At 46.7% G+C, this 24,137-nt stretch overlaps 1 protein-coding gene across 1 annotated transcript in view; it reads right to left on the bottom strand.

The window, feature by feature from the left end:
- Nucleotides 1-24,137, bottom strand: part of STAB2 (stabilin 2) — a 161,415-nt gene that overhangs the window by 23,497 nt on the left and 113,781 nt on the right. The window contains exons 47-60 of the mRNA XM_057557591.1: nt 23,341-23,424; nt 21,920-22,066; nt 20,935-21,075; nt 19,783-19,842; nt 18,289-18,465; nt 16,816-16,905; nt 13,920-14,066; nt 12,581-12,637; nt 11,320-11,446; nt 9,815-9,964; nt 7,940-8,044; nt 6,504-6,611; nt 4,576-4,769; nt 3,326-3,467 (exon numbers count right to left, since the gene is read on the bottom strand). Coding sequence (XP_057413574.1) covers nt 3,326-3,467; nt 4,576-4,769; nt 6,504-6,611; nt 7,940-8,044; nt 9,815-9,964; nt 11,320-11,446; nt 12,581-12,637; nt 13,920-14,066; nt 16,816-16,905; nt 18,289-18,465; nt 19,783-19,842; nt 20,935-21,075; nt 21,920-22,066; nt 23,341-23,424 — 1,729 coding nt within the window. The remainder of the gene's footprint in view (nt 1-3,325; nt 3,468-4,575; nt 4,770-6,503; nt 6,612-7,939; nt 8,045-9,814; nt 9,965-11,319; nt 11,447-12,580; nt 12,638-13,919; nt 14,067-16,815; nt 16,906-18,288; nt 18,466-19,782; nt 19,843-20,934; nt 21,076-21,919; nt 22,067-23,340; nt 23,425-24,137) is intronic.

The following is a 24,137-nucleotide window of genomic DNA, read 5'->3' on the forward strand; positions in this document are numbered from 1 at the left end:
GTCACATTTTTATATTGTCAAGTTCTTTATCAAATGCCACTAAAAGGGTACTTTCTACCCCCAAAAGAGCTAAGTTTAAGATTTTTTTCTTTCTTTCTTTTTTTTTTTTTTTTGGCTGCACAGCTTGTGGGATCTTAGTTCCCTGACCAGGGATCGAACCTGTGCCCCCTGCAGTGGAAGTGCGGGGTCCTAACCACTGGACCACCAGGAAATTCCCAAGATTTTCTTCTTTGACCGCAGCCAATAGTATATTCATCCACAGGCCATATAATCTTGTCAGCCACACCTGAAATATAAACACTTACCAATATAACAGCTTGGGGAAGGACGGAAAGGTGTTTAGCCTTGTCTCCTTCCCAAGTCAACACGATTCTTTTTTTAAAAATTAATTAATTAATTAATTTTTGGCTGTGTTGGGTCTTTGTTGCTGCACACAGGCTTTCTCTAGTTGCGGCGAGCGGGGGCTGCTCTTCGCTGCAGTGCGCAGGCTTCCCTTGTTGCGGAACACGGGCTCTAGGCATGCGGGCTTCAGTAGTTGCAGCACGTGGGCTCAGTAGCTGTGGTGCATGGGCTCAGTAGTTGCAGCACACGGGCTCTAGGGTGCGCGGGCTTCAGTAGTTGTGACACATGGGCTCAGTAGTTGTGGTGCGTGGGCTCAGTAGTTGTGGCGCATGGGCTCAGTAGTTGCAGCACACGGGCTCTAGGGTGCACGGGCTTCAGTAGTTGTGACACATGGGCTCAGTAGTTGCAGAACATGGGCTCAGTAGTTGCAGCATCCGGGCTCTAGGGTGCGTGGGCTTCAGTAGTTGTGGTGCGTGGGCTCAGTAGTTGTGGCTTGCTGGCTCTAGAGCACAGGCTCAGTAGTTGGGGCACATGGGCTTAGTTGCTCCGTGGCATGTGGGATCTTCCCGGACCAGGGATCGAGCCCATGTCCCCTGCATTGGCAGGCAGATTCTTAACCACTGCGCCACCAGGGAAGTCCCCACAATTCTTAATAGTGCCCTTGAGTGGATATAACAGTATATTTGATCATCCTTTACTGTTAGATATTTGTTATTTCTAATTTTTTGTGATGTTAGGTAATGCTGGGATGATATGTTTCCTGTTATTCAATTCTTAGATTATTTCAATAGGATGTGTCCCTTGAAATGGCGCTACCAACTCTCGGCATGAATTATCATGAGGCTCTCTGCACACATTGCCAAATTGGTTGCCACAGAGGCTATGTGAGTTTGCCCTCCTCGGAACTGTGTGAGAGTAGGCACTTCCTCCTGAGTGTGGGACGGCTCTGTAACCTGCCCACCGGGACAGCTGAGGCATTATCCCAATGCCGTCTTGTCTTGTTAAGGGTAACCACTCAGCTACAACAGAAGGTGGGTCCAATGTGACGCTCAGTCACTTAATATCACTACCGTCACTGTCTCAGTATTCATAAAAAAGTAGAAGACAAAAGCCCCCTGGAGAAGATGGGTGATGTTCCATGAACTGAATAGATTCAGTGAGTTGTGGGATCAGGCAGGACTGGCTGAATGAATCGTGCCCTAAAGAAAAAAGCCAAGCACCTCTTGACTCCACACTCCTCCTGGCAAATGACTCATGAATCAACATCCCTGGTCCCAACTGCTCATTCTTGACCCCATCCTAATAACAACCGCCTACAGAATCTCCCTGCTTTGAAGTCCCACCATCACCTTGAAATAGAACTTGGAAGATCCATCATCACCTTGAACATAGAATGTCCCCAGCAAAGATTTCAAAATTCTTGGGCCCCCTACTCCCAAACTGCTTTAACACCACCACTGGGTTGGTCTTTTGAGATGGAAACCTTACATTATGGTCGACCCTTTCCTTTTCTTCACTCTCCGTGTCCACAGTGTGCCCTTTTCTCCCTCATCTCACTGCTCTTCCCAGCAGAGACCCTGTTACCTTGGGGTCATAGCCTTGATATTATGCTGTCCCTCCCGCCATTGCCTCGTCCTTCCCAGCTGACCCCTGATAACTGTCTGCTGTCCATGAGTCCTCCCAGCAGAAATGTCTTGCCAGCTCTTCTGTGCATAGCTCAACTCAAGCATCTCTCAAGCCTCTACTGTAGCCCCAGGCCTCTATGCAGCTCCCTGGGATTCCCTCTCTCATCCCACCCAGAGATCCTTCCCTTCTCTGTTCTTTTTTTTAAAAATTTTATTGCGGTAAAATATACATAACATAAAATTTGCCCTTTTGACGATTTTAAGTGTACAATTCAGTGACATTAAGTACATTTACATATGCAACCATCACCCCTATCCATTTCTAGAATGTTTCCATCATCCCAAACAGAAACTTTGTACCCATTAAAGAATGACTCCCTCTCCCCACCCTTCAGTAACCTCTATTCTTCCTTCTGTCTCTCTGAATTTGCCTATTATAGGTACCTTCTATCTGTGGAATAGTACAATATTTGTCCTTTTGTGTCTGGCTTATTTCATGTAGCATGTTTTCAAGGTTCATTCACGCTGTAGCATGTACAGAATTTCATTCCTTTTATAGGGTGAGTAATTGCCCACTGTATACTGCATTTTATCTATCCATTCATATGTTGAACATTTCAGTTGTTTCTGCCTTTTGGCTGTTGTGAATAATGCTGCTGTGAACGTGGGTGTACAAATATCTGCTTGAGTCCCTGCTTCCAGTTTTTCTCTAACCAGCTTGCTCTCTCCCTTCAGTTGCACCATCAGCATGAGATAAATTGCTATCTTCTGTCTTATTACATTTCTTCCCCCGGTCTTATTAATTAAAAAATGTCCTCAACTCCATTGGGAATCTCCTTGTAAGAAGAGACAGTGTCATATATTGTCATATCTCCTATGTATTTCTCCTGCTTATATTTCCTCCATTTCATCCCCAAAATGGACTTGAGGTGTCTTAGGACTTGATGCGTGATAGGGACTGAATATCTGTGTCCCCCACAAATTTGTATGTTGAAATCCGAACCCTCAATGTGCTGATGTAAGCCTCCACTGGGTCCTGGGCAATGCATGGGCTGTTTGGTCCCAGTTTTTTTTTTTTTTAAGACTTTTTTTTCTTGATGTGGACCATTTTTGAAGTCTTTATTGAATTTGTTACAATATTTCTTCTGCTTTATGTTTTGGTTTTTTTGGCCTTGAGGCATGTGGGATCTTAGCTCCCCTACCAGGGATCGAACCTGCAACCCCGCACTGGAAGGTGAAGTCCCAACCACTGGACCACTAGGGAAGTCCCTGACCCCAGTTTTTAATACTTTTTCCTTTTGCTCTTGCAGCGGTCCCTTCCCCATGCCTGAAGACCAGGTGCTCTGGGCCACACTGACCTTGGAAATGGAGGTCAGCACAGTTGGCGTCGGCGTGGCACTGCCCGTTGTCCTGCAGGCAGCGGTCGATGGGCAGCTGCTCCAGTTCACAGTCCAGCCCGTCTCCCACGTAATGACGTTTACATTCACACCTGTGCTTGCCCTGCGGGGGAGAGTGGGAGAGCTGAAAAAGGCCCTTCTCTGGGCCCCCAGAACCCCATGTGCTCTGCGGGCCACCATCCAGCACAGGAGATGCTCAGAAGGGTAAGAAACATGCCTGTCCTGTCTGGTGGGAACTGAGTTACTGCTCCGTCTTGCTTTTGCACAGGCTCAGGATGGAATGCCCTCCTTTACGTCTCAGCTCAGATGTTGCTTCCCTGACTCCCGCTCCCTTTTTATCACACTGGCCTGATTTTCGTTCTTCCTGACTCTTGGCCCTCTCTGAAGGTATCTTGTACACTCATTTCTGTACTGAAGATGCCCCCTCCCCCGACTCATGTATAAGCTTTTGATCGCTACATCCTTGGCAGCTACAACAGCACAAAGTAGGTGCTTGATGACCATTTGTTGAGTCAATGAATGATCTCATTTAATGTCCACAACAATCTTGTGAGGTCCGCAGTATTATGAGGCCCACTTTGTGAATGAGGAAACTGAGGCTCAGAGAGGTTAAGCAGCCAGCCCCAGACCACACAGCATGTCAGGCCAGGAATACAGACTCAAAGGCTGCCTGACTCTGAGTTCATGTTTATAACTATAATTGACATCATCTCCCACCATCTTTCCTTCCCACTAGAGAAATGGGGCAACAGGGCACTGATTCCATTCTAGAAAGACCTGAGTGAGTGCCCAAACTGCGCTTTTCCTGCCACCTCTTACCAACTTCTTTGGTTTTAATAAACTTTTTATTTTGAATAATTTTAGATTTAGAGAAAAGTTGCAGAGAGAGAGTCTCCTTGTATTCTCCACTCAGTTTCTCCTAACGTTAACATCTTAGATAACCATAGTTCATTGTCAAAACTAAAAAATTAGTGTTGGTGTATTATGATTAACTAAACAATAGACTTTATGTGGACTTCACCAGTTTTTCCAGTAAAGTCCTTTTTCTGCAAAGGGTACCACTTCATATTTAGCCCGCCGACTTAACAAGAAATAGACTCACGTGGGAAGAAGGCTTAGGAAGAGGACAATGGTAACCTGAGTGGAGAAGCAAGGCTGAGCGAGGCACAAGGGCTCCCCACCCCCAATTTCCCCGGGGAGGCGAGACTCACCGGGCCGGTCATCTGGCAGGTGGCATGCTCATGACACCCGCCATTGAGGCCGTCCGCACAGGGGTCGATCTCCGTGCAGCTGTGACCATCCCCCTGGTAGCCCTTCTGACAGCTGCAGGAGACCTTCGTGTCCTTCTGGGAGCACTTGGCGACCTTTGCACACCCCCCGTTGTTCTGTTTGCAGAAATCCACAACTGCAAGAGCAGAGGACGAGGGCTCAATGAACCACGCTCTGTGTAACATGGGCTTCGGATCGAGGTGTGGGTCACCCCAGGACCAGTGGCGCTGGGCGAGACAATGGGCCCCAACATTTCAGTGCCTTCTCTCCCTGTGCCCGGTGGCCTCTGTGCTGCATTTGCCAACACTAGTGTCCTGTGGCGAACACCCTCATAGACCAGGCCTGGTGACATCTGTCTACCTCTGCCCTTTTTTTTTTAATCACATACTTTACTTTGGTAGTAGTTTTCTAATGAGTTTGGGTTTTTAGTGTTAGAACATAGTTGCATGTGTGTGTGTGTATGTGTGTGTGTATAGCGTTAGTGCACTACTGAGCACCTTGTGACATAGACATTGTTACCCCCATTCTCTAGATTAACAAATGGAAACTCAGAGCTTAACTGACCTGACAAAGGCAAACCAGCTACAACGTGGAGGGGCTGGGATTTAAACCCAGGTTGGATTGACTCCAAAGCCCACGCTTTCCCCACTGTTTTGTGTGCCCCTTAACCTTTGTTTTCTTAATCCCCCAAATTTCAACCTAATAGTAGATTAGCTCCAGCCTCAGGAGTAGCTGGAAAGCTCTCTGATTTCTCTCATCTGCCTTTTTGGCTAGAGTGGTGGCAGCCACTTGAGACCCTGAGAGCATGAACATGAGGACAAAAGGCCTCAGCCTAAGGCTGGCGGAGCAGAAAGGCAGAACCTGGGTCTTTGCTGCCACTGCTGGTGCTGAGCCACTTCTAGACTGCCTCGTAGCAGATCACAAAACAACAGGTATAGCAAGATCTCAGTTCTGTAAAGAAAGTATATATCTCTGTATGGATATCTACTCATGAGAACAGTTAGAAAGTATGCGTGCCCAGGACTAGTAGCTTTCCCCCAGTACTTATTGTCTTCTTTTTCTATAGTAGTAGATTTTCAGCTGGGCTTCATGGTTGTCCAACTGAAGACTACATTTCCCAGGCTCCCCTGTCCTAGGTGTGACAGATGATGAGGTTCCAGCCAATGGGATGGAAGCAGACAGGATTTTAGCAGCTTCTAGGTGTGTCCTTAAAGGGAGGAGGTTTGCCTCCTTCCTCTCCCTCTCTATCCTGCTGCCTGGGAGGTGCTTTGGTAGTGACCATCTCGGGCCAGGCAAGTGAACGATGGCAGAGCAACAAGATAGAAGGAGTCTGGGCCCCCAGATGACCTTTCAGAGCGAAACCCTATGTTAGCCCTGGATGCCTCCATGCAAATTGCTATAAGAGATAAAAATAAACATTTAAACATCTGCCTTGTTTGTGCCACTGTTCATTTGGGTCTCTGTGTGGCTGAACCTATATTGTAACTACTAGAGACAGAGACATTTCAGTGTTCAAGGTGGTTCTCACCGAGTGGTGAGAGCATGTGTAGGTTTCGCTGTTGTTTTTTAAATACTGTAGTATAGTTTCTGAATTTTTTGAAGTAAGACTGGATTATCTGTAAAGTCACAAAAATACCATAAAACAAAGTGCATCGCAGTTGGCAAAGCAGTTTCAAAGTCATGACCTGGGAAGTGGGCAGGTCAGGCATGAGCAAACCCATCGAGGAAACTGAGTCGCAGAGAGGGTGGGATTGCCGAAGCAGTCCGAGCGGGAAGCAGAAGGGCCGGGACGGAGCCCAGGCACCCTGACCAAGAGCCACTCTGCTCCTGCCCCTCGCTGCTATTCCACCCATGCACGGATGGGACCTACCTGTACACGTTATTCCGTCCCCTTCATAATTCAGGTTACACTCACACATGTTGTTCTCCTTACAGGTGGCATGAGCAGAACAAGGAGGCATGCACACTAGGGGCAAAACTGCAAAGAAAGAGGTCACCATTCATCCCACACCATGATGTGAAGGGTTGGGACCCACCTAAGGCATCTTCCTGAGACCCCCATCTGGCCTGCCACTGTGTTTCAAAAGTGGCCCCTTATGGCGGGAGGATGGGGTGATTTGCTAAGGTCCCTCCCAGCCTGGAGATTCTGAGATTCCGGAATCACTCCTTTGTATTATTAAGACATTATTTCTGAAATGTTATCCAGATTAAAATGCAAATATGTTACCGTTAGGGGCAACCAATGAAAACTTTATACCTCAAAGTCCGCTAGCAAGGGTGAATTTAGCAGATGAGCTCTTTGGCCCTAAGGGCATGGGGTTCCAGAGGAGATGGTTAAATTGGAGGAGAAATTCCAAGGCCTTCTGTGGGCACTGCAGAGCTTGGGAGAAGTCTGGGGCTTTGGTGATTGGAAGGGGCTGCAGTATCAAGAGGCAGCATGAAGCCACGGGATGATTAGGAGAGGATGAGGGGGGAGGAGGACGGGGGAGAGAAGAGGGGGAGGAACTGAAGTTAAGGGGACTGCTGGGATTCTGGAGCTTCAGGTTGCTGATGCCCATAGGAGGAGCTTGGTCTTGCCCTTCTGCCCCCAGGGAGGATGAAGTGACAGTGATTTACATTGGAGAATTCAACCTTTGACCGGAACATGAGGCTTGGGCTTCAAGGGAGGTCTCAGAAAACTGACAGCTCAGTAAGGATCAAGGTCATGACAAGGATGATGATGACGGATGGTGATAATGGCAGCTACTGTTTCTGAGTGCCCCACATGGACCGGACACTCCAAAACCATGACCCTGACCCTCACAACAATCCTCCCCTGAAAGCCGTGCAACGGGCTCTCCTTTTTCAGACAAGCGCATCAAGGCTCAGAGAGGGTGGCTTAGCTGAGGCCGTTTGTCTAATAAGTAGCTGAATCAGGGGTCAGATCCTGGACTCCACGGAACAGCACATTTTCCGTGAAACCCTTCACCTCTGTGTCTGCACACATCTGGGCCTGGACCACAATCCCGAGGGACCCTTCCTGCCCAATCCTGTATTCTTTGCTTGAGGTGGGTCCTTCCATGATTGACAGGACTGCATGCTGGTTTCATGGGTTTGAGTTAAATCTTGTCATCTAGTTTCCTTCAAGTCACCAGATCTCCGGACCTTGGGGCCACACAGCCAAGTCATCTATTCCTCGTGGAAAAGGGAACCCCTGCTTTGTTGTTTTTTTCCGATGTCGCTCAGACCCCCACCCTCAGTCGGCCGCTCTCGGCAGGGTCCGCTGCAGCGCAGGGCCGCCGGCAGGTGACCGCCCCCAGGACAGACCTGTCTGAGTGTCACAGAAGCGGCCGGTCCACCCTGTCTCACAGACGCACTGCCCGGAACCCGTGATCCCGTCGTTGCACTGTCCATGGTCCGAGCAGCCACAGGCTGTAGAGCAAGTCGGAGTGTGGTCAGTCAGCAGAGATCGGGGACTGAAATCCCGTCAACCAGCCCACTGACCACGTGTTGGCTGTGCTGTTGGTTTGGAAGGCACCGTGTTTATCCACATTCATTTATTCATTCATTTATATCATTCATTCAGACTTTCAAAAAATAACCTATTCAGTGGCTATCATGAGGCAGACACTACCAGGCAATGAGGTTACAGCAGAAAACCTAAGACATAAGGTCCCTGTTCTCAGGGAGCTTACAGTCTAGCAGTACCTGGTTATCGAACACGTAATTATAAATACAGTGATTGTCGTAAACACATTAGTAGAGGGTATCGTGGGCTATGTAACCGAACAGTAGGGGGAGGGAACATCACCTGGGCCTCCTAACAGAGAAATGGACTGAATGGTCAAACCTTCAAGAAATACACCAATCCTGCTTCTTACCACCTCCAGCAGCAGCACTCCAGCCCACAGCACCACCGGCTCTCACCCAGAAGGCGGCATTAGCCTCCCCAAAGCTGGCCCTGCTTCTGCTCGTGCGCTCCCATGGTGCACTCTCCACGGGGCAGCTGGGGTGGTCCTTTCCAATCTGCTCAGGACAACCCTCCCACCCCCCATTCACAATCCTTTACTGGCCGCCATCACACTTAGATGAGACGCTGAAGACCTGTCTCTGGGCAAGAAGCTCCTATGTTATCCGGCCCCTGGCGACCTTCAGGTTCCTTCTTCTCCCTTTCTCCCTCTTCTTTGCCCACTCTGCTCAGCCACCTTGGCCGCTTTGCTGTTCCTTGCATGCCAAGCCCACGCCTGCCTCAGGGCCTTTGCACTTGCTTGTCTCTCTTCCAGGAAAGCCATTCCTCTAGCCTGCACTGTCCATTAGAGCAGCCGCTCGTCACACGTGGCTATTTAAATGTAAACTAATTAAAATAAATGAAAATCAGTTCCTTAGTCACAGGTTTTGAGTGCTCAACATCCACACGTGGCTAGCGGCTACCACTCCTCGTGGCGGAGTTATAGAGTGTTTCCATCATCACTGAAATTTGACCGGACAGAGCTGCTATTGATAGTCCCACTCCCGGCCCCCTCACCTCTGTTAGGTCTCTACTCAAATATTTCATGAGATGTCTTCTGGACCAGTGCCTCCTTTCTTTCTCGATTCCCTTCATCTGCTTCATCTTCTTTATGCCTTTTTATCTATTTTTGTTTCTGTCATCTTTGTCTGTTTCCTCCCTTTGACTGTACACTCCTTGAAAGCTGGGATTTTGCCCCCACCCACCCCACCCCACCACTGCATCCCTACAACTTAGAACCATTCCTGGCTTTTGATCAAGTCACTTAGTCTCTTTGTACCTCAGCTTCTTCATCCGCTAAGTGGGGATGATAAGAGTACCCACCTCAAAGGCTTGTTGTGAGGATTAGATGGTACAACATACCAGGCACTCCACACACATTAGCCATCAACATTAGTAAGGACTCAGCATATATGTGATAGCTGAATGACTGAATGAGTGTTGGTCGGCCGCAGCTTGCCTTGGTGGCTGCAGGGGATGTGAGTTTCACTTCTAGAGAGGAGGCTCTTTCAGTGGATGGAGACTGGGAATATATCCAAGGAGGAAAAAAGCATGTGAGGGCAGGCAGATGGGAGGTGGGTGGCCGGGAAAGAGAGGAAGAAGGATGCTTCCAGCTCAGGTGGATGGTGTGCATTGGGGCAGGGAGGATACAGCCGAGCGACAGGCAGAAGCTCAGGGGGGTGGGTGCCACGTACGCTGACAATCAGGCCCGAATCTCCCCGGCCAGCACAGCTCGCACGCTGTCCCGTTGAAGCCGGTGTTGCATTTACACTGTCCCGCGGGTGAGTACTGATCGAGGCAGACACCACGGTTGTTACATGGGGTATCTGGTCCTCCAGGGCAGGCTGGAAGAGATGAAACAGCAGTGACTCAACAGCCTCCCCAGACCCAGAGCAGCTCAGCACCTTTGTGAACATGCTGCTAACCCGTCCTCAGCTGTGGGTTCTGTCCTCTGTGGCCCCAGGGACATATCCACTTAGTGTCACTGGATGTTTAGAGCAAGCCACTGGCCTGTGGCTTAAATATATCTGATAGGACTGGCAGAGCAATATACTGAACTGTGTACTGCATTTGGGGGTCAGGAGACCTGGATGTGTGTTGATCTGGGATGAATAATGAACTTGCTCTGAGCTTCAGTTCTCTTAGCTCTAGAGGAGGAGGAGGAGGAGGAGGAGGAGGAGGAGGATGGAGTGCCCACTTGACCTATTCCACATCGTGACTCTGAGGATCAAATGAGATACTGTAACCAAGAGCATTTGAAAATATAAAGCACTGAACAAATATAAGGGATGACACTGACTTTTATGAATGGTCTGTGCTTTAGTGATGGAGAGTGGAGTGGAGGCTGAGTGACTGCGTGGACTCCCAGCCCAGAATTTTCTCAACTGGACCATGATGAATGGAGTATGCATGGTACTTAAAACCATGGCTTCTGGAGACATACTGTGAGACCTTAAGCCTGCCTCTTATCCAGTCTGTGCCTCCATTTCGTCATCTGTAAAATGGGGATGACAATGGAACCTACTTCTTAGGGGTTGCTGCGAGGTTCAGATGTCCCCATATATGGGAAGTAGCGCTCAATAAATGTGCTCACTTAAATCAATGCGTGGTGGATGGGAAGTCCTACGGCATTTGTTATGCTTTTGCTGCTGCGTTATTGGCTAGAAGTCGTATCTAGACCCAGGGGTTTCAGGAGCCCTTTCCTGAAAGAGTGAGGTAAGGGAGGGAGGGCGATGTTACACATAACAGGGGAGATTTCAGGAAACAATGGCCCATTCGTATCACATTGGTATAGCAACCTGCCAAGGTAGATGTCTTTAGACGCATTTAAACTAGCATGCTTATCAGTATCATAGACTGGTGTCAAAAATGAAATCCGGTGTTTCTAACACCATGGGAAATGTCTTATGCTATAACATCAAGCAGAAAAGCATGACACATGATTTACAATCTATGCACAGTAGAATCTCAACTCTGTAAAAAAACAAATATGACAAGAAAAAAAAAAGGAGAAGGAAAGCTGCACAGATCTTCAGAATAATTGCTTTTGGATATTTTCTTAGCAGAATCATTAAGAGTGATATACTCCCCTGCTCCCCGTGTCCCCCCCCCCCTCCGGCCCCCCATACAGTACTTTCAAATGCTCCACAGTGATTGTACAATCATTTCAGAATTGCAAGGCAGTAAGAGGCTCCCTTACCCTGACAGTCTGGCCAGAAGTAGCCCTTGCAGCACTTGGGGAGCTGTATCACCAGGGTGCACTGCTGCTTGCAGCCTTCCAGGTTCCTCCTGAAGGGCAAGTCGTACAGACACTTCCGCTTCTCACCCTAAAGGAAGAGATTGAACCATCCCTCCACCTTGCATCCCCTTGGGCTCTTGGGCTCTAGTCCGCCCCCAGTGGAGGATCCTGGGTACTGCCCAAGTAGAAAATGGGACTCAATGGTCATGAGCCCTGTACAGGGAATTCTCTTCTTAGGGGTGTAGAGAGACAAATGGATGGGGGAGGGGGCAGAGGTGGAGTCCACGGAAAGAAGATTTCTCCCCATCTTAACCCTTAGAGCTGTTTGCAAAAGGTGTGGTTGCCTGAGAAGGGAGTGGGGAAGAGGTGGCTTTCTATCAGGAGGGGGGTCTGTGGCCAGGCCCCAGGATCATCAGTAGAGAGAGTATGGGCTTACAGTTCATTCTGTAGGGGTGTTTCTGTTAGAGGGGTTACTGGTAGAGTAGAAAGAGCTTGGCTTTGGAGTAAGTACTAAAACTAATACTTAATGAGCACTTGCTATGTGCCAGGCTCCGTACCCACATTTAAAAACTTACTTTTCCTAATAATCACACACAGAACTGTTATTAGCTCCATTTTGCAGAGGCAAAAACATATAAAATGACTTGCCAAAGATTACCCACGAGAATTTGACCCCATAACTGTGGACCCCAAATTTCATTGGCTTAACCACTACTCTTACATTGCATGCTGGGCTCTAATCCTAGCTTTGCTCCTTACTAGCTGTGTGGCCTCGGGCTGATTGCTTATCCTCTCTGAGACTCATCTGTCGTAAGTGGAGGTAATATATTTTTCTATGAGTATTATAATGGGGAATAGGGATAATGTCAAAATAAAGGGGCCAGCACAGAGCCGGGGACATGAACAGCAACCAACAAAATACAACTATTATTTTTAATAATTATGATTATCTTTGCAACCCCTTCTAGGTCTATAATCCCATGACTCTTCTAGACAGTTCTTAAAAGGTGGATAGTGGGTTGACAGGCTGCCTGAGCTAAGAATGTTCGTCTCCAATCCCAGTGGCCTGATTGTTGAAAGAAAGACAAACTAATTACACACAGTTATAACACACTTGCAGATGCACACACATGCACGCACAATCATAGCTACCAGGAGACTGGGGTCTCATAGAGAAACAAATCTATCACTCTCCAAACGTTATCACTGTGTTCATAATTACCTTTGGTTTAGTCCACCTGGGGCAGCTGGGAGTATGAACACAGCTCCCACAATTCCCCTAGTACGCAAGAAAAGAAACACTTAAAAATCCAGAATATTGGGAAACACAAGGAATGCCCCAGGTTAATGCCTTGATTATGTGATTAAGAACTTAATTAATCTTAAGATTCTGGCTATGATCAAGAATATAAAAGCAAACACTCTGTAACTTTGCCATAGAGAATTCTGAAGGTCTGTCGTGGACCTTAATTCCTTAGTTTAGTTCTTTGAGGTAAAAATTCCCTGTTAGATGGAGGTGGACCAGGACAGGGTCACACAGGCACACGGTATAGAAGCAGTGGGAAATGTGGATGCAAGTGTCAGTTCCACTATAAATCAGCTGTGATTGTTTTAGTTAATCAGATTCTTTGATTCTTAGTGTTCTGATCTATAAAACAGGGATAATAATTCTTGCTGCTATTTGATTTTCAGGGGATTGGTGAGGAAAAATGATTAACTGAAAAAAATGTCTGTATATATACTTTGAAAGTGAAGAAATTAACAACTGGTTTTTCAGCTCCTACTTTGGCTGACTGTTATCCTAGTAATTTGGGGTATTTATTGAATGCCTACAAGTTGCCTGGTACAGAAATCAACTGATGACAGACTTTGCCATGTAAGTCACTTCACCGCTTTGAGACTCAACTTACAAGTTTGCATAATAGAGTAGATGATAACTGCTTCTATTATTGGATAGGGGTAAGATGAGCATTGAGCCAAACAGCAGGCTCAAAGGTCAATAAATGGCCATGGATGGATGAATGTGTGTGAAATGTACATATGCCTCAAACAGTGCAGGACCCGGGACGAAAGTTCAATCAGTGTTAATGAATGAGCAAATGAATGGAGGTATGGTGGCATGTATTAGATCGAACCATATGAAACTGCCACTTTTGTAGTCATACCCTGTCAAGCATGGCATTTCGCATGGTTTATCCTGGCAGAGGCTCAAAAAATGCTTGTAGAATGGTTAAGTGAATGACTGAATGGGTGGGGGGGTTTGAAAATGACTGGTAGAACAGTGGCACACAGTTGGTTCCCAACAGCTGTTTCCTTCATGGCAAGGGGATGGATGGGTGGGTGTGTGGGTGGATAAATGAGAACGGGCAAGGCTTGTACAGGACTAAGGAGACGTTGTTGATTCTGAATCTGAAGAGCACTGTCATGCGGCACTCTGATCCCTTGGGTCCTGTGTTCACTGGGGACCAGCCCTCTGTGGCTTCACAGCAGGGTCCAGCAGCCCAGGAGGGCTGTTCCTTGGCCCAAGGTTCCCTTACTACAGTAGTGTTTTTAGGACTGACCGAGACATCGAAGGTGGTAAAAGTGTCACAGCGGCCCCCCAGGGTGGGGTCGATCAGTAGACAGTCAATGCCGTAGGCCACGCCCAGGTCAAAGAAGAGCTCCCGCTGCACAATTCTGCACATTTGGCCGTTCAGGAAGAGCTCACCCTGTGACAGAGGGAGAGAGAGCAGGGGAACAGTCAACAATCCTCAGATTTCTCCTGTTCCCAGGCCATGGAATGTGGCCATCACCTGCTAGAGTCAGAAAGAACTGATATGTATCGATGGCCAACATCTTTATCTCAGACACGCAGTACGTATGACATCCAAGTACTGTCCTTCATGCTTTACCTGTGTGAATTCTTTCAATCCTCACAACATCCCTAGGACGTGGCTACTTTTTTTTTTTTTTTTTTTTTTTAATTTTTTTTATAGCTACTTTATTTATTTATTTATTTATTTTTTGGCTGTGTTGGGTCTTCGGTTCGTGCGAGGGCTTTCTCTGGTTACGGCAAGCGGGGGCCACTCTTCATCGCGGTGCGGGGACCGCTCTTCATCGCGGTGCGCGGGCCTCTCACTATCGCGGCCCCTCCCGTCGCGGGGCACAGGCTCCAGACGCGCAGGCTCAGCAGCTGTGGCTCACGGGCCCAGCTGCTCCGCGGCATGTGGGATCTTCCCAGACCAGGGCTCGAACCCGTGTCCCCTGCATTAGCAGGCAGATTCTCAACCACTGCGCCACCAGGGAAGCCCGGACGTGGCTACTTTTGCTGGTATTCCCATTCACGGATGAGGAAACTGAGGCAGTGAGTGGTTAGATAACTCGCCGAGGTGACGCAGTCAGTACGTGGTGGTGCAGGCATCCACGCCCAGGCCACACTCCTGGCCACTCGGCAACACTGCCTCTACCAAAGTAGAAACGCTGGCAGTGGGGGTAACAGGGTGGAGTAGGGATGGCCTGGCCGTGGCTCAGGATAAACCTGGTTGACATGGCCACCTCGCGTGCAGTTACCCAGTTTTCTTATTCAGTGCCAGCACCTAGCAAAGCTACCGGTACAACTTCCTTTCCAAAATATACACTGATGGGCTTTACCCTTTTAACGATAATAACTTTTCCACGTGTACTAGGCATTGTCTAAATTGTGCTCTAGATACATGATTTTGTTTAATGCTTGCAACAGTCCTCAGGCTTTCTTTTCTAAGGTCCACCCAGCTAGTAAATTGATGGATATATTTCCCCCCCCCAGGAAGCAAATGCTTTTAGAAAGTTCCATGAAAAGAAAAAGATAAATCTCTCTCTAGTGTTTGATGGGATGTACACTGTGTAACTCAGTGGAAAGAACACTGGAAAACTGCAGTTGAATCCCCCCACTTCTACTTATATACTGTGTGAACAGGTCCCTGAACTTTGCTGAGGTTTAATTGTTTTTACCAGGTAAATAGGATTAATGATTCCATTGCATAGGGTTGTTATAAAGTTCCGACTAAATAGTACTCTGGGGACTTCCCTGGTGGTCCAGTGGTAAAGAATCCGCCTTCCAATTCAGGGCACACGGATTCCATTCCTGGTCAGGGAACTAAGATTCCACATGCCACGGAGCAACTAAGCCCATGTGCCACAACTACTGAGCTCGCTCGCCTCAACTAGAGAGCCTGCGTGCTGCAAACTACAGAGCCCATGCGCTCTGGAACCCACGCACCACAACTAGAGAAGAGAAAACCCGCCTGCCACAACTAGAGAGAAGCCTGCACACCACAACAAAGAGCCCGTGCGCCTCAACAAAAGATCCCGTGTGCTGCAACTAAGACCCGATGCAGCCAAAAAAAAAAGAAAAAAAAATAGTACTCTGAGTACAAAGTGCCTGAAAGTTCTATTAGCACTCAGGATGAGCAGGGAACATTTTTCTTCTTCTTCTTTGATAAATGTCCAGTTTGGTCTATGGAGACAGTATAGTTGATCTCAAGGGAGTACGTACATTAGGATAACTTTCCAGAAGTTGGGATGTAAAGATGCTAACATTCTTCATATTCGGTAACAAATTCAATGCAATTCCAATCCAATCACCAAAGGGATTCTGGCTTGTCAGAAGATGTAAACAGAATGTTATCTGGGACTTCTCAGAAGGCTCCTTGAAGGTAATCAACTCAGCTTGGCGCTGCATCCCTTTTTCCCTTTCTCCTTTCTACTGCCTGGAAAGTGGACATGATGGCTGGAGCTCCAACAGTTATGTTGGACCTTGAGGTGACTGTGATGCTGGAAACATGTGCTGCAGAGCAGGAAGACAGAAGGAGCTCCCCCAGGGAGCCATCATACTAGCTCTGGATTGGCTACTTCCAGATTTTTTTTTTTTTTTATAGGAGAGAGAAACCCTTACATATTTAAGCCACTGTCATTTTCCATTAAATAAAAGATATAGGATGTAGCTACTATTATCCCATCAGACCCATTCATCACATGGAATTACAGGAAGGTAATATTGTTAAGGAACTAGCCAAGGAAGGTGAAAATTGCAAATTTTCTCTTTGTTGGCCTATCTAGGTAGATGTAACCCAGAGCTGGCTCTGACATGCTTTGAGACGGCTGGAGGGGAGGCTGCAGTAGGGCTGGGAAGGAAGGAAAAGGAATGACAGTGTACTTTCTTGTTTCAGGGAAGTGTCTCACACTGGAAAATAAATCTTCCCAAAAAATCAACCAAAAGCTGCTCTCTGCAAGTGTAAAGGGAGACTCCCTGACACCTAGTGAGGGCTTGGGCTGGCCAGGACTTATCAGGTTTTTCGTATCCACTTACTCAGGGGAGACAGCCCTGAAGGCAGTGAGAGAAAAAGAGTGTGCTGTCAATGTGGGAAAAAATGAACAACTCCTGGAAGGGGCAGTGGTTGGGGAATGCATTCCCAACTTCCACTGGGTGACAATACTCACGATGTCACTGCCAGCTCCGCACTTCACACTCAGCTCGGAACCTTGCAGGGTCTTCCAGGTAGCAGACCTGGGGAGATCCACTGCCAAAACCTGTAGGAGTGATGGTGACACATTAACACCCCAAATCTGGGCTGAAGAAGGGCCCCAAGGAGCTTTGCCAACAAACCAAATTCAGACACAATTTTTCAAAGAGTTCTAATAATTCCAGCTTTAAAATGACAGTAGATATAATCAAAAGGAAGAATAAGCATGGGCTCTCTAGGAAGCTGGACATTTTTTCTGTGGGGAAAGTCTCCTCCAGCTGGTTTCAATCAGCCTTCCATCCCCATCTATGCTCGGGAGTCCATGGAAGATGCTGTGTTGGTGTACGGAGCCCGTGGCAGGATCAGAGTTAGGGAGATGGCATAGGGCGCTGTGATGGGTTGAATTGTGTCCCCTCAAAAGTTTTACTGAAGTCTTGGTCCCCATTACCTCAAAATGTGACCTTGCTTGGAAATAAGATCATTGCAGATGTAATTAGTTGAGATGAGGTCATACCAGAGTAGAGTGGACCCTTAACCCAATATGACTGGTGCCTTTTTAAGAAGAGAAGAGAGTGCAATGTGAAGACACAGAAACACACAGGGAGAAGATAGAGAGCCATGTGATAACAGGGCCAGAGGCTGGAGGGGTGCAGCTACAAGCCAGGGTTGCCAAGGATGTCTGGCAGCCACCAGAAGCTAAGAGGGAGGCAGGGAGCAGACCCTCCCCCAGAGCCTTCAGCAGGAACAGCTTTGTCAACACCGTGATTTCAGACCTCCGGCCTCCAGAGCTCTGAGAGGATACATTTCTGTTGTTTCAAGCCACCCAGTTTGTGGTAATTGGTGATGGCAGCCCTAGGAAACTAATACGGGTCCCATGAATTAACCAGAGGGAGTGCATTTGGCCTTCTTGGATTAGATGTCTCATCCCTGGAGGGAAACAGGGTCCTGGTTGAGGACCCAAAGAGACAGGGTTTTAGCAAGAGCTGCCATGTTCCCACAAGATCCTGCCTCCCTGATCACAGAGGATCGGTTCAGGAGCCAACAGCTGGTCACAGCTGGATGAATCAGACCTTTGCCTAGAAACTCTGGAATTGGGAGAGATAAGAGTCATTCTGGGAGAAACTTGGGGACTGTCGTCAACGGCCACTTTGCCATGTGAACTAGGGAAGGGAGGAGGCTGGTCTGCAGTACAAGAGGGGAAGGATGCTCTTGGGTATTGGTTAAAGTTGGGACAAAAACAGTGGCCAGTGGGAGAAACAGAACGAGATGCACTACGCTGCAGGGGTCAATTCACCACAGGCAGTCAGAGGAGGACACAGCGGGGCAGGAGATGCTCAGGCCACCTTCGCACCGTTGGGGGGGTGGGGGGTGGGGAGATGCACGGACAGTTCCTGGATTTGATCACCCCAGGGGCACCCCTGCAACTCCCGTCTGTGTGAAAACAAAATACCTTGGAATCTCGGATCACGTGGAACTTCAAATACTCCTTCAGCTTGTCCTTGTTGTCTTGGTTGAACAGGAAGTCCTGTTGTTCAGGGGGCAGGGCTTGGAGGGCTTGGTCGCTGGGCCAGAAGAGAGTGACCGGGGTGTGGATAGGGTCAGTGATGACACTCAGCAAGCCCGAGTCCTGAAACGCAGGGAGCTGGTCACATGCGCAGCAAAGCCCAGCCAAGAGGCACAGGCTCTCCTTGAGGACCAGAGCCAGCCAGCCCGGGGTCCCCTCCGTGCCCGCCCTGGGGCTTTTGGGGACTCTGGCTGGTTCCTAAAACTAGAGGCCCATCAGACTCCAGTCATTTTGACCTTCATTTTCTTAGAAAGTAAAACAGAAAGTCAAATTCTGGGCTTTTGTTAATAGGGAAGCACTTTAGCAAGTATCTCTCCTTCTCTCTCTTCTTTTGCTACTACTCTCGTCCCAATATTTTAATTTCTGGAAGACCCACTTAGCACTTTTCTCATATTTCATTAAAAAAAAAGTGAAACCTATACAATATTGAGATACTCCTGTATATTTAGAAGATTTCTAGATCACACAGACTCAGAAAAAGAACTTGCCAGATGAATGGGTAAGAATCATTTTGAGAACCTTCTATAGCAGGGGTGCAGCATATATTTTTTTTCTTGTAATTTTCCCAACAACACTATGAAGTAGGCTTGACTATTCCCTTTTTTTGAGCCCCAGAGAAGCTTGCTACCTTGCAATAAAAGGTAGCAAGCAGACCTGATGTCCAGGTATGGGGGGTTAGTATAAGGTTTAGGGGCTGGGTGGGTGGGCAAAGATACTGGTCTGTAACACCCCTGGAGATTCTCATTAAGAACACCTTCAAATCTCCATTTCTAAAAAGCTCCCCAGAGACCCCAAGCCCCAGGCCATTTTGGAAATCACTGGTCTACAGCAGGTTTGTAGACTGCGCTGTGGGAGCGCCAGGGTTCTTAGAGCCCTCCTGGGACTGCTGGGGTGAGGTGGCAGAGAGGGGTCTTGGAGAATCCCGCCCCTTCCTGATTCTCCTCTGAAATCTTTGAACAAGAAGTTTCTCTACTCAATTCGTGGGAGTCATCTCTGAAGTCAGAAATATGTGGTTTGAAATGTAATTTCTGCCCGTCTCACCAGCATAGATTTCCCATCTTTGTGTCTCAGCTTCCCCATCTTGGTAACAGGGGTGATAATTCCAGATGTGGAAACTAGCACATCCTAATTCCTTTCCCTTGCTCCAGCCTCAAATACCTCAATTTCTAACTCAGCCAGGGAACAAACCATATAACACTTGGGGAATGGAGTGGCAGAGGGTGACTTTGTTCTTCAGAAAAGTAGGACTTCCCCAAAGATCCCACAACAGCTGGCTAGTGCCGCAAACAAAAACCACACAACAAACGAAAAACCCTCCAAACACCAAACCTCTTTAGGTAGGTTATATCCCCTGAGGTAACTTCCCTGCTAGGTTTTTACCTGTATCAAGTTGCTAAATTTGATGTAGCCATGGTTTATTGCCACTGTTGTAAGATTTTGCTGCAAAGATAATAAGAATGGGAATGAAACTTTTCTGCCTACAGTTCACAAAGCACTTTAACAAAAGCTCAACTGAATAAAACGAGGGGAACAGAGCGTGGCAGGTACCGTAGGTTGGCTCGTCAGCACCCACCCCAGCTCCACTGTACCCATGCCTTCCCTGCTTTACAGAGGCTGGATGGCCAAACACTGCCTTTTCCCAGACTGCCTTGCAGCTAGAGTCCCATATGTGATATGGGATCCCCCAGGCGGAGGTGCTTGTGCAAGACTTAGAGGTGAAAAGAAACAACATGAGGTGGTGGCGGCTGCTAGCAGGAATGTCAGATCTTCTGACGAGCACAGGGCGGAGGCATCTGGTATCCAGACTCTCGTGTCCTAGTGATGAGGCTGGAGACAGGTGGCACGGGTGTAGCTGGTACAGGACAGCCCTACGGTGAAGTCAGGTGTCCCCCCTTTGTAGGTGTCCCTGGGCTGCTTTGTTCCTAGCTGTGTAGCATCTGAATTAGGCTCTGTGGCTTTCTAAGAGATTTGGTGATATACTTAATACCTTTAGAAACTCTTTTTTATTTAAGTGAGATATAGTGGATTCTGCTGTCTTCAATGAAGAACCCAATACTAATAAATAACAAAAAAGTTGAAATTGTCTTTTCTGTCAGTTGAGAAGACGTTTTACTCCTGGTTCAGTTTTAGTGGTATCTGTCTCTCTACTTACCTATCTACCTACCTACCTATCACCTATCTATCTATCTATCATCTATCAATCATCTACCATCTATCTATCATCTGTCTCTCTCACACATCATCATCACCATCCATCTATGTAATTTCTCCATCTTCCAAATCTATACAAGACCACCTACCCTTGTGGACACTAAGGAAAAACTTATAAAATCCATTCAATTATTTAAAATAGACTTTTACCTATTTTCTTCTTACTAAGAATGGTATTTATGAGGTTTTTAATAGTAGCTTGAGATTGAAGCAGCAAAATTAAAACGCCTTGAAACGATGCCTCAAAATCAGAATTGGGATAATAAATGATGAGTATTGTGAGTCATTCCACGCTGAGAGCCTGACAATGAGTTCACCCACCAGAATCCTTCCAGAGGCATCTTTAGGGGTGATAAGCAAGTTGTGGGGAGATAGCAATTTGTCTATGATGTGGATGATTCCGTTGGTACTGATGATATCACTGGATATGATCTTAGCTTTATTATTTATCAACACTGTGTCCTGAAATCAATCAAAAAAGAAAAAAAAAAAAGGAAATGAGCACAAAGAGAAATAGACACAAAATCACTTTTTTCAAAATGTTTCATGAACTTGTTAAATCATCGTGAAAGTGAATACTTACATAGAGCCGTGGGAAAAATCTGAAGATACAAATTACTTGAGCACATTTTTTATTATGATTATAAAAAAAAAAACTGAGACAAGAATGTAATATTCACCTGGAGAAGTTAATAGCAAATAATCAACCAAAACAGTCATTTCACTGTGATTCTCAAATATGAAATAAAAAGCAGATCAAAATTGGCTTCTCTTTCACATGTGTTCTCTACACCACCAGCCCCCCTTCTGACCCCACTACACACTTTTTCCCCTTTGTAATGGATTCTACAGCCACCATTTGTTTTTCTTTGTGGGGAGGGAAGGGATCAGCATGGTCAAGTGCTTTGAACAAAAGCTTTCACCCCTCTCCAGCTTCTGACCAGTGCTGCCAAAAGCAGTTCTCTTGACCACCTGAAGCTGCCTTGCCTCTGAGTTTCAATTCCAGCTCTAATGTTTACTTGCTGTGTGACCTTGGACAAGTTGCTTAACCTCTCTAAGCTCAGTTTCCTAATTTGTAAATTGGGGAAAATAGTAGTATTTTCATGATGGGAAATCCCCTACATGATGGGATTATTTTGAGGATTAAATCAGGTCGTACATAAGATACTTAGGATAGTACCTGGCATATAGCAATCACTCCACGTGTGTTAGTTGTTATTGTTATTATTCCTCTTACTACTTTAAGGAAGAGGAAAGAGAGAGGGCCCAAGGAAAATGGGCACCTTCCAGAGGTGGCCTCTCTTACCTGAGAGACGGAGATGACAATTGACTCCCCTTGGAGGGAAGTAGCATTTGGGGTCAATTTCAGGTTTTCCAGAAGCAGCTGGTGGCAGGCGATCACATGATACCGAAGAACCTGGGGCATCAGGCCCTGTTTGTCCCAGTCCTTAATCTGCAATAGATCAGAGGGTTCCGGCCAGAGTCAGAAGCCTCCTGCTCCAACTCTCCCTTTTGCTGTCCTCTCCTCCAGACTCTCCCCCATACCTCTGTCCCCACCCAGACCCCGGGAAGTCGGCAGTCGGGGTTGGCTTGTAGTCAGGGTTATGGTAGAGATTATTCAGGCAAGAGGGAGAAGGCAGCCCTAGTTCCTTTCCTGCTTCCATTGTAGAATCTCAGAGTAAGAGGGAACTTGGAGTTCCTCTGGTCCAGCATTTCACAACACACGTGCCAAGGACCCCAAGTCCCGTGAGATGCTACTTGAAAAAAAAGTGCTCTTGTGAAAAAATGCCAGGTAATACCACATAGTACAGCCCCCTGTTGCGGAGATGCTTGGGCCAGATTTACACCGTTAGTATGGAGAAGCCCACCATGCTTCATCGTTCGTAAATCAAACTACAAACAATATTAACCATAAAGTCAGTGTGATAATAAAGCCCACGAGGTTATCATCGTTTCATGATAACTCTTTGGATGCTTAAAAAAAATCAAATGTCAAATTTTTTTCAAAAACTATTTCTGTGTCCCTGCTTCACTGGTGTCCAAAATATATGCATAGAGAAGCAGTGTGGGTGGTGGTCGGGAATGCAGGTTCTAGAGTCATGTCTGAGTCCTTGCTCCACATTTTGCTAGTCATGTGACCTGCGGAAAGTTACTTCTCTCAACGTCCTCGACTGTTAAACGGGGATGATAATAGCATTCAGCTTACTGTGTTGTCATGAAGACTGTCATGAGTCAATCTATGCCAGGTACTAGAAACAGTGTCTGGCACAATCAATAAATGTTTGCTACATTATTATATATTAATGGGTAATCCAGCATGAAGAGTCCAAATGAATGTTAAACAGTAAAGGCTCTGATAAGTCCTGCAAGAAAAGAACCTATTTATATCCCATTAATATAGCATTTCTTTTCATTCCTTTTTTTTTCAGGGGGTGGTGGTCTCTGGGAGGTTTGAATTATTTAAGAATTGTTGGTCTTTTCTAACCTCCTACCCTATTCAGGAATGTCCTTTAGAAAGTCTCTGGCCAGTGGTTACCCCAAATCCACTTGAATGCTTCTCCTGATAGGGGTCCCTACGCTGAGAGGCAGAGCCTTCCATTACTGGTCAGCTCCAGCTGATCCTAGATCTACTGTCCAGAAATGTCTTCAGTGTTGTCTCCAGGGTGATGCCCAGAGACTGTGTTCCAACCTCAAACCTCTTTCACCTGTCTCTAGCTTCATGCTTACCTGGGGTTCCTCGTCAAAGGCTGCAGATAAAGGTGCCAGAACAGTGAAGGGGCCAGGACCAACCAGGTCTCGTACAGAATGCTCCTGTAGGAAGGAAGGTGGGGGCCACGTGCCATGTACTTAATGTAAGTACAGGCAGGGGCTCAAACAACTAGCAGAGAGTACATGATGGCAGAGGGGAGAGAAAACTGGATAGGGAGATCCGTGTTTTATTTAGTCTTAGATTCAGAGTCACTCAGATTCTTAGACGTTGAAATAATGTTTATTTTTATCTGGGTATAAAAGTAACATATGCTGACTGTATTAAAGATTTGAAAATACAGTATAAAGAAGAAAATAACTACCCATAATCCCACCACCTAGAAGGATCTCTGTTATTTCCAGATAATTTTTTCCAGTGTCTTTTCCACATACTAAATGTTTTCTATGTTTGGGATAACAATACAAATATAAGCAATAAGATGATTTACTTAACTGTTCTAATTGTCTTCTTGCCAATGCTAAGATCCTATGGTTACTTATATTTTCTTCTAGGTTTTATGATTTTATTCTTCTAGATTTTTATCCTTTATTCTTCAATATATCTGGAATGTATTCTGATGGTAAGAGGTGCAGAAAGGTCTAACTTAATACTTTCACTGGGAGAGTTAGCCAATTGCCCCAGTAATGCTTCTTGTCTCCACAAGTATGATGGCAGTTTTTTTTTATAAACTACATTCTCACGTGTGCAGCGGGCTAGTGCAACATTTATTCCACTCTTTTATGCTGCCCACCTGGGGCTTGAGAAGTTCACAAAT

Source organism: Balaenoptera acutorostrata, chromosome 11 (assembly GCF_949987535.1).
Source record: "Balaenoptera acutorostrata chromosome 11, mBalAcu1.1, whole genome shotgun sequence".
Classification (NCBI taxonomy): domain Eukaryota; kingdom Metazoa; phylum Chordata; class Mammalia; order Artiodactyla; family Balaenopteridae; genus Balaenoptera; species Balaenoptera acutorostrata.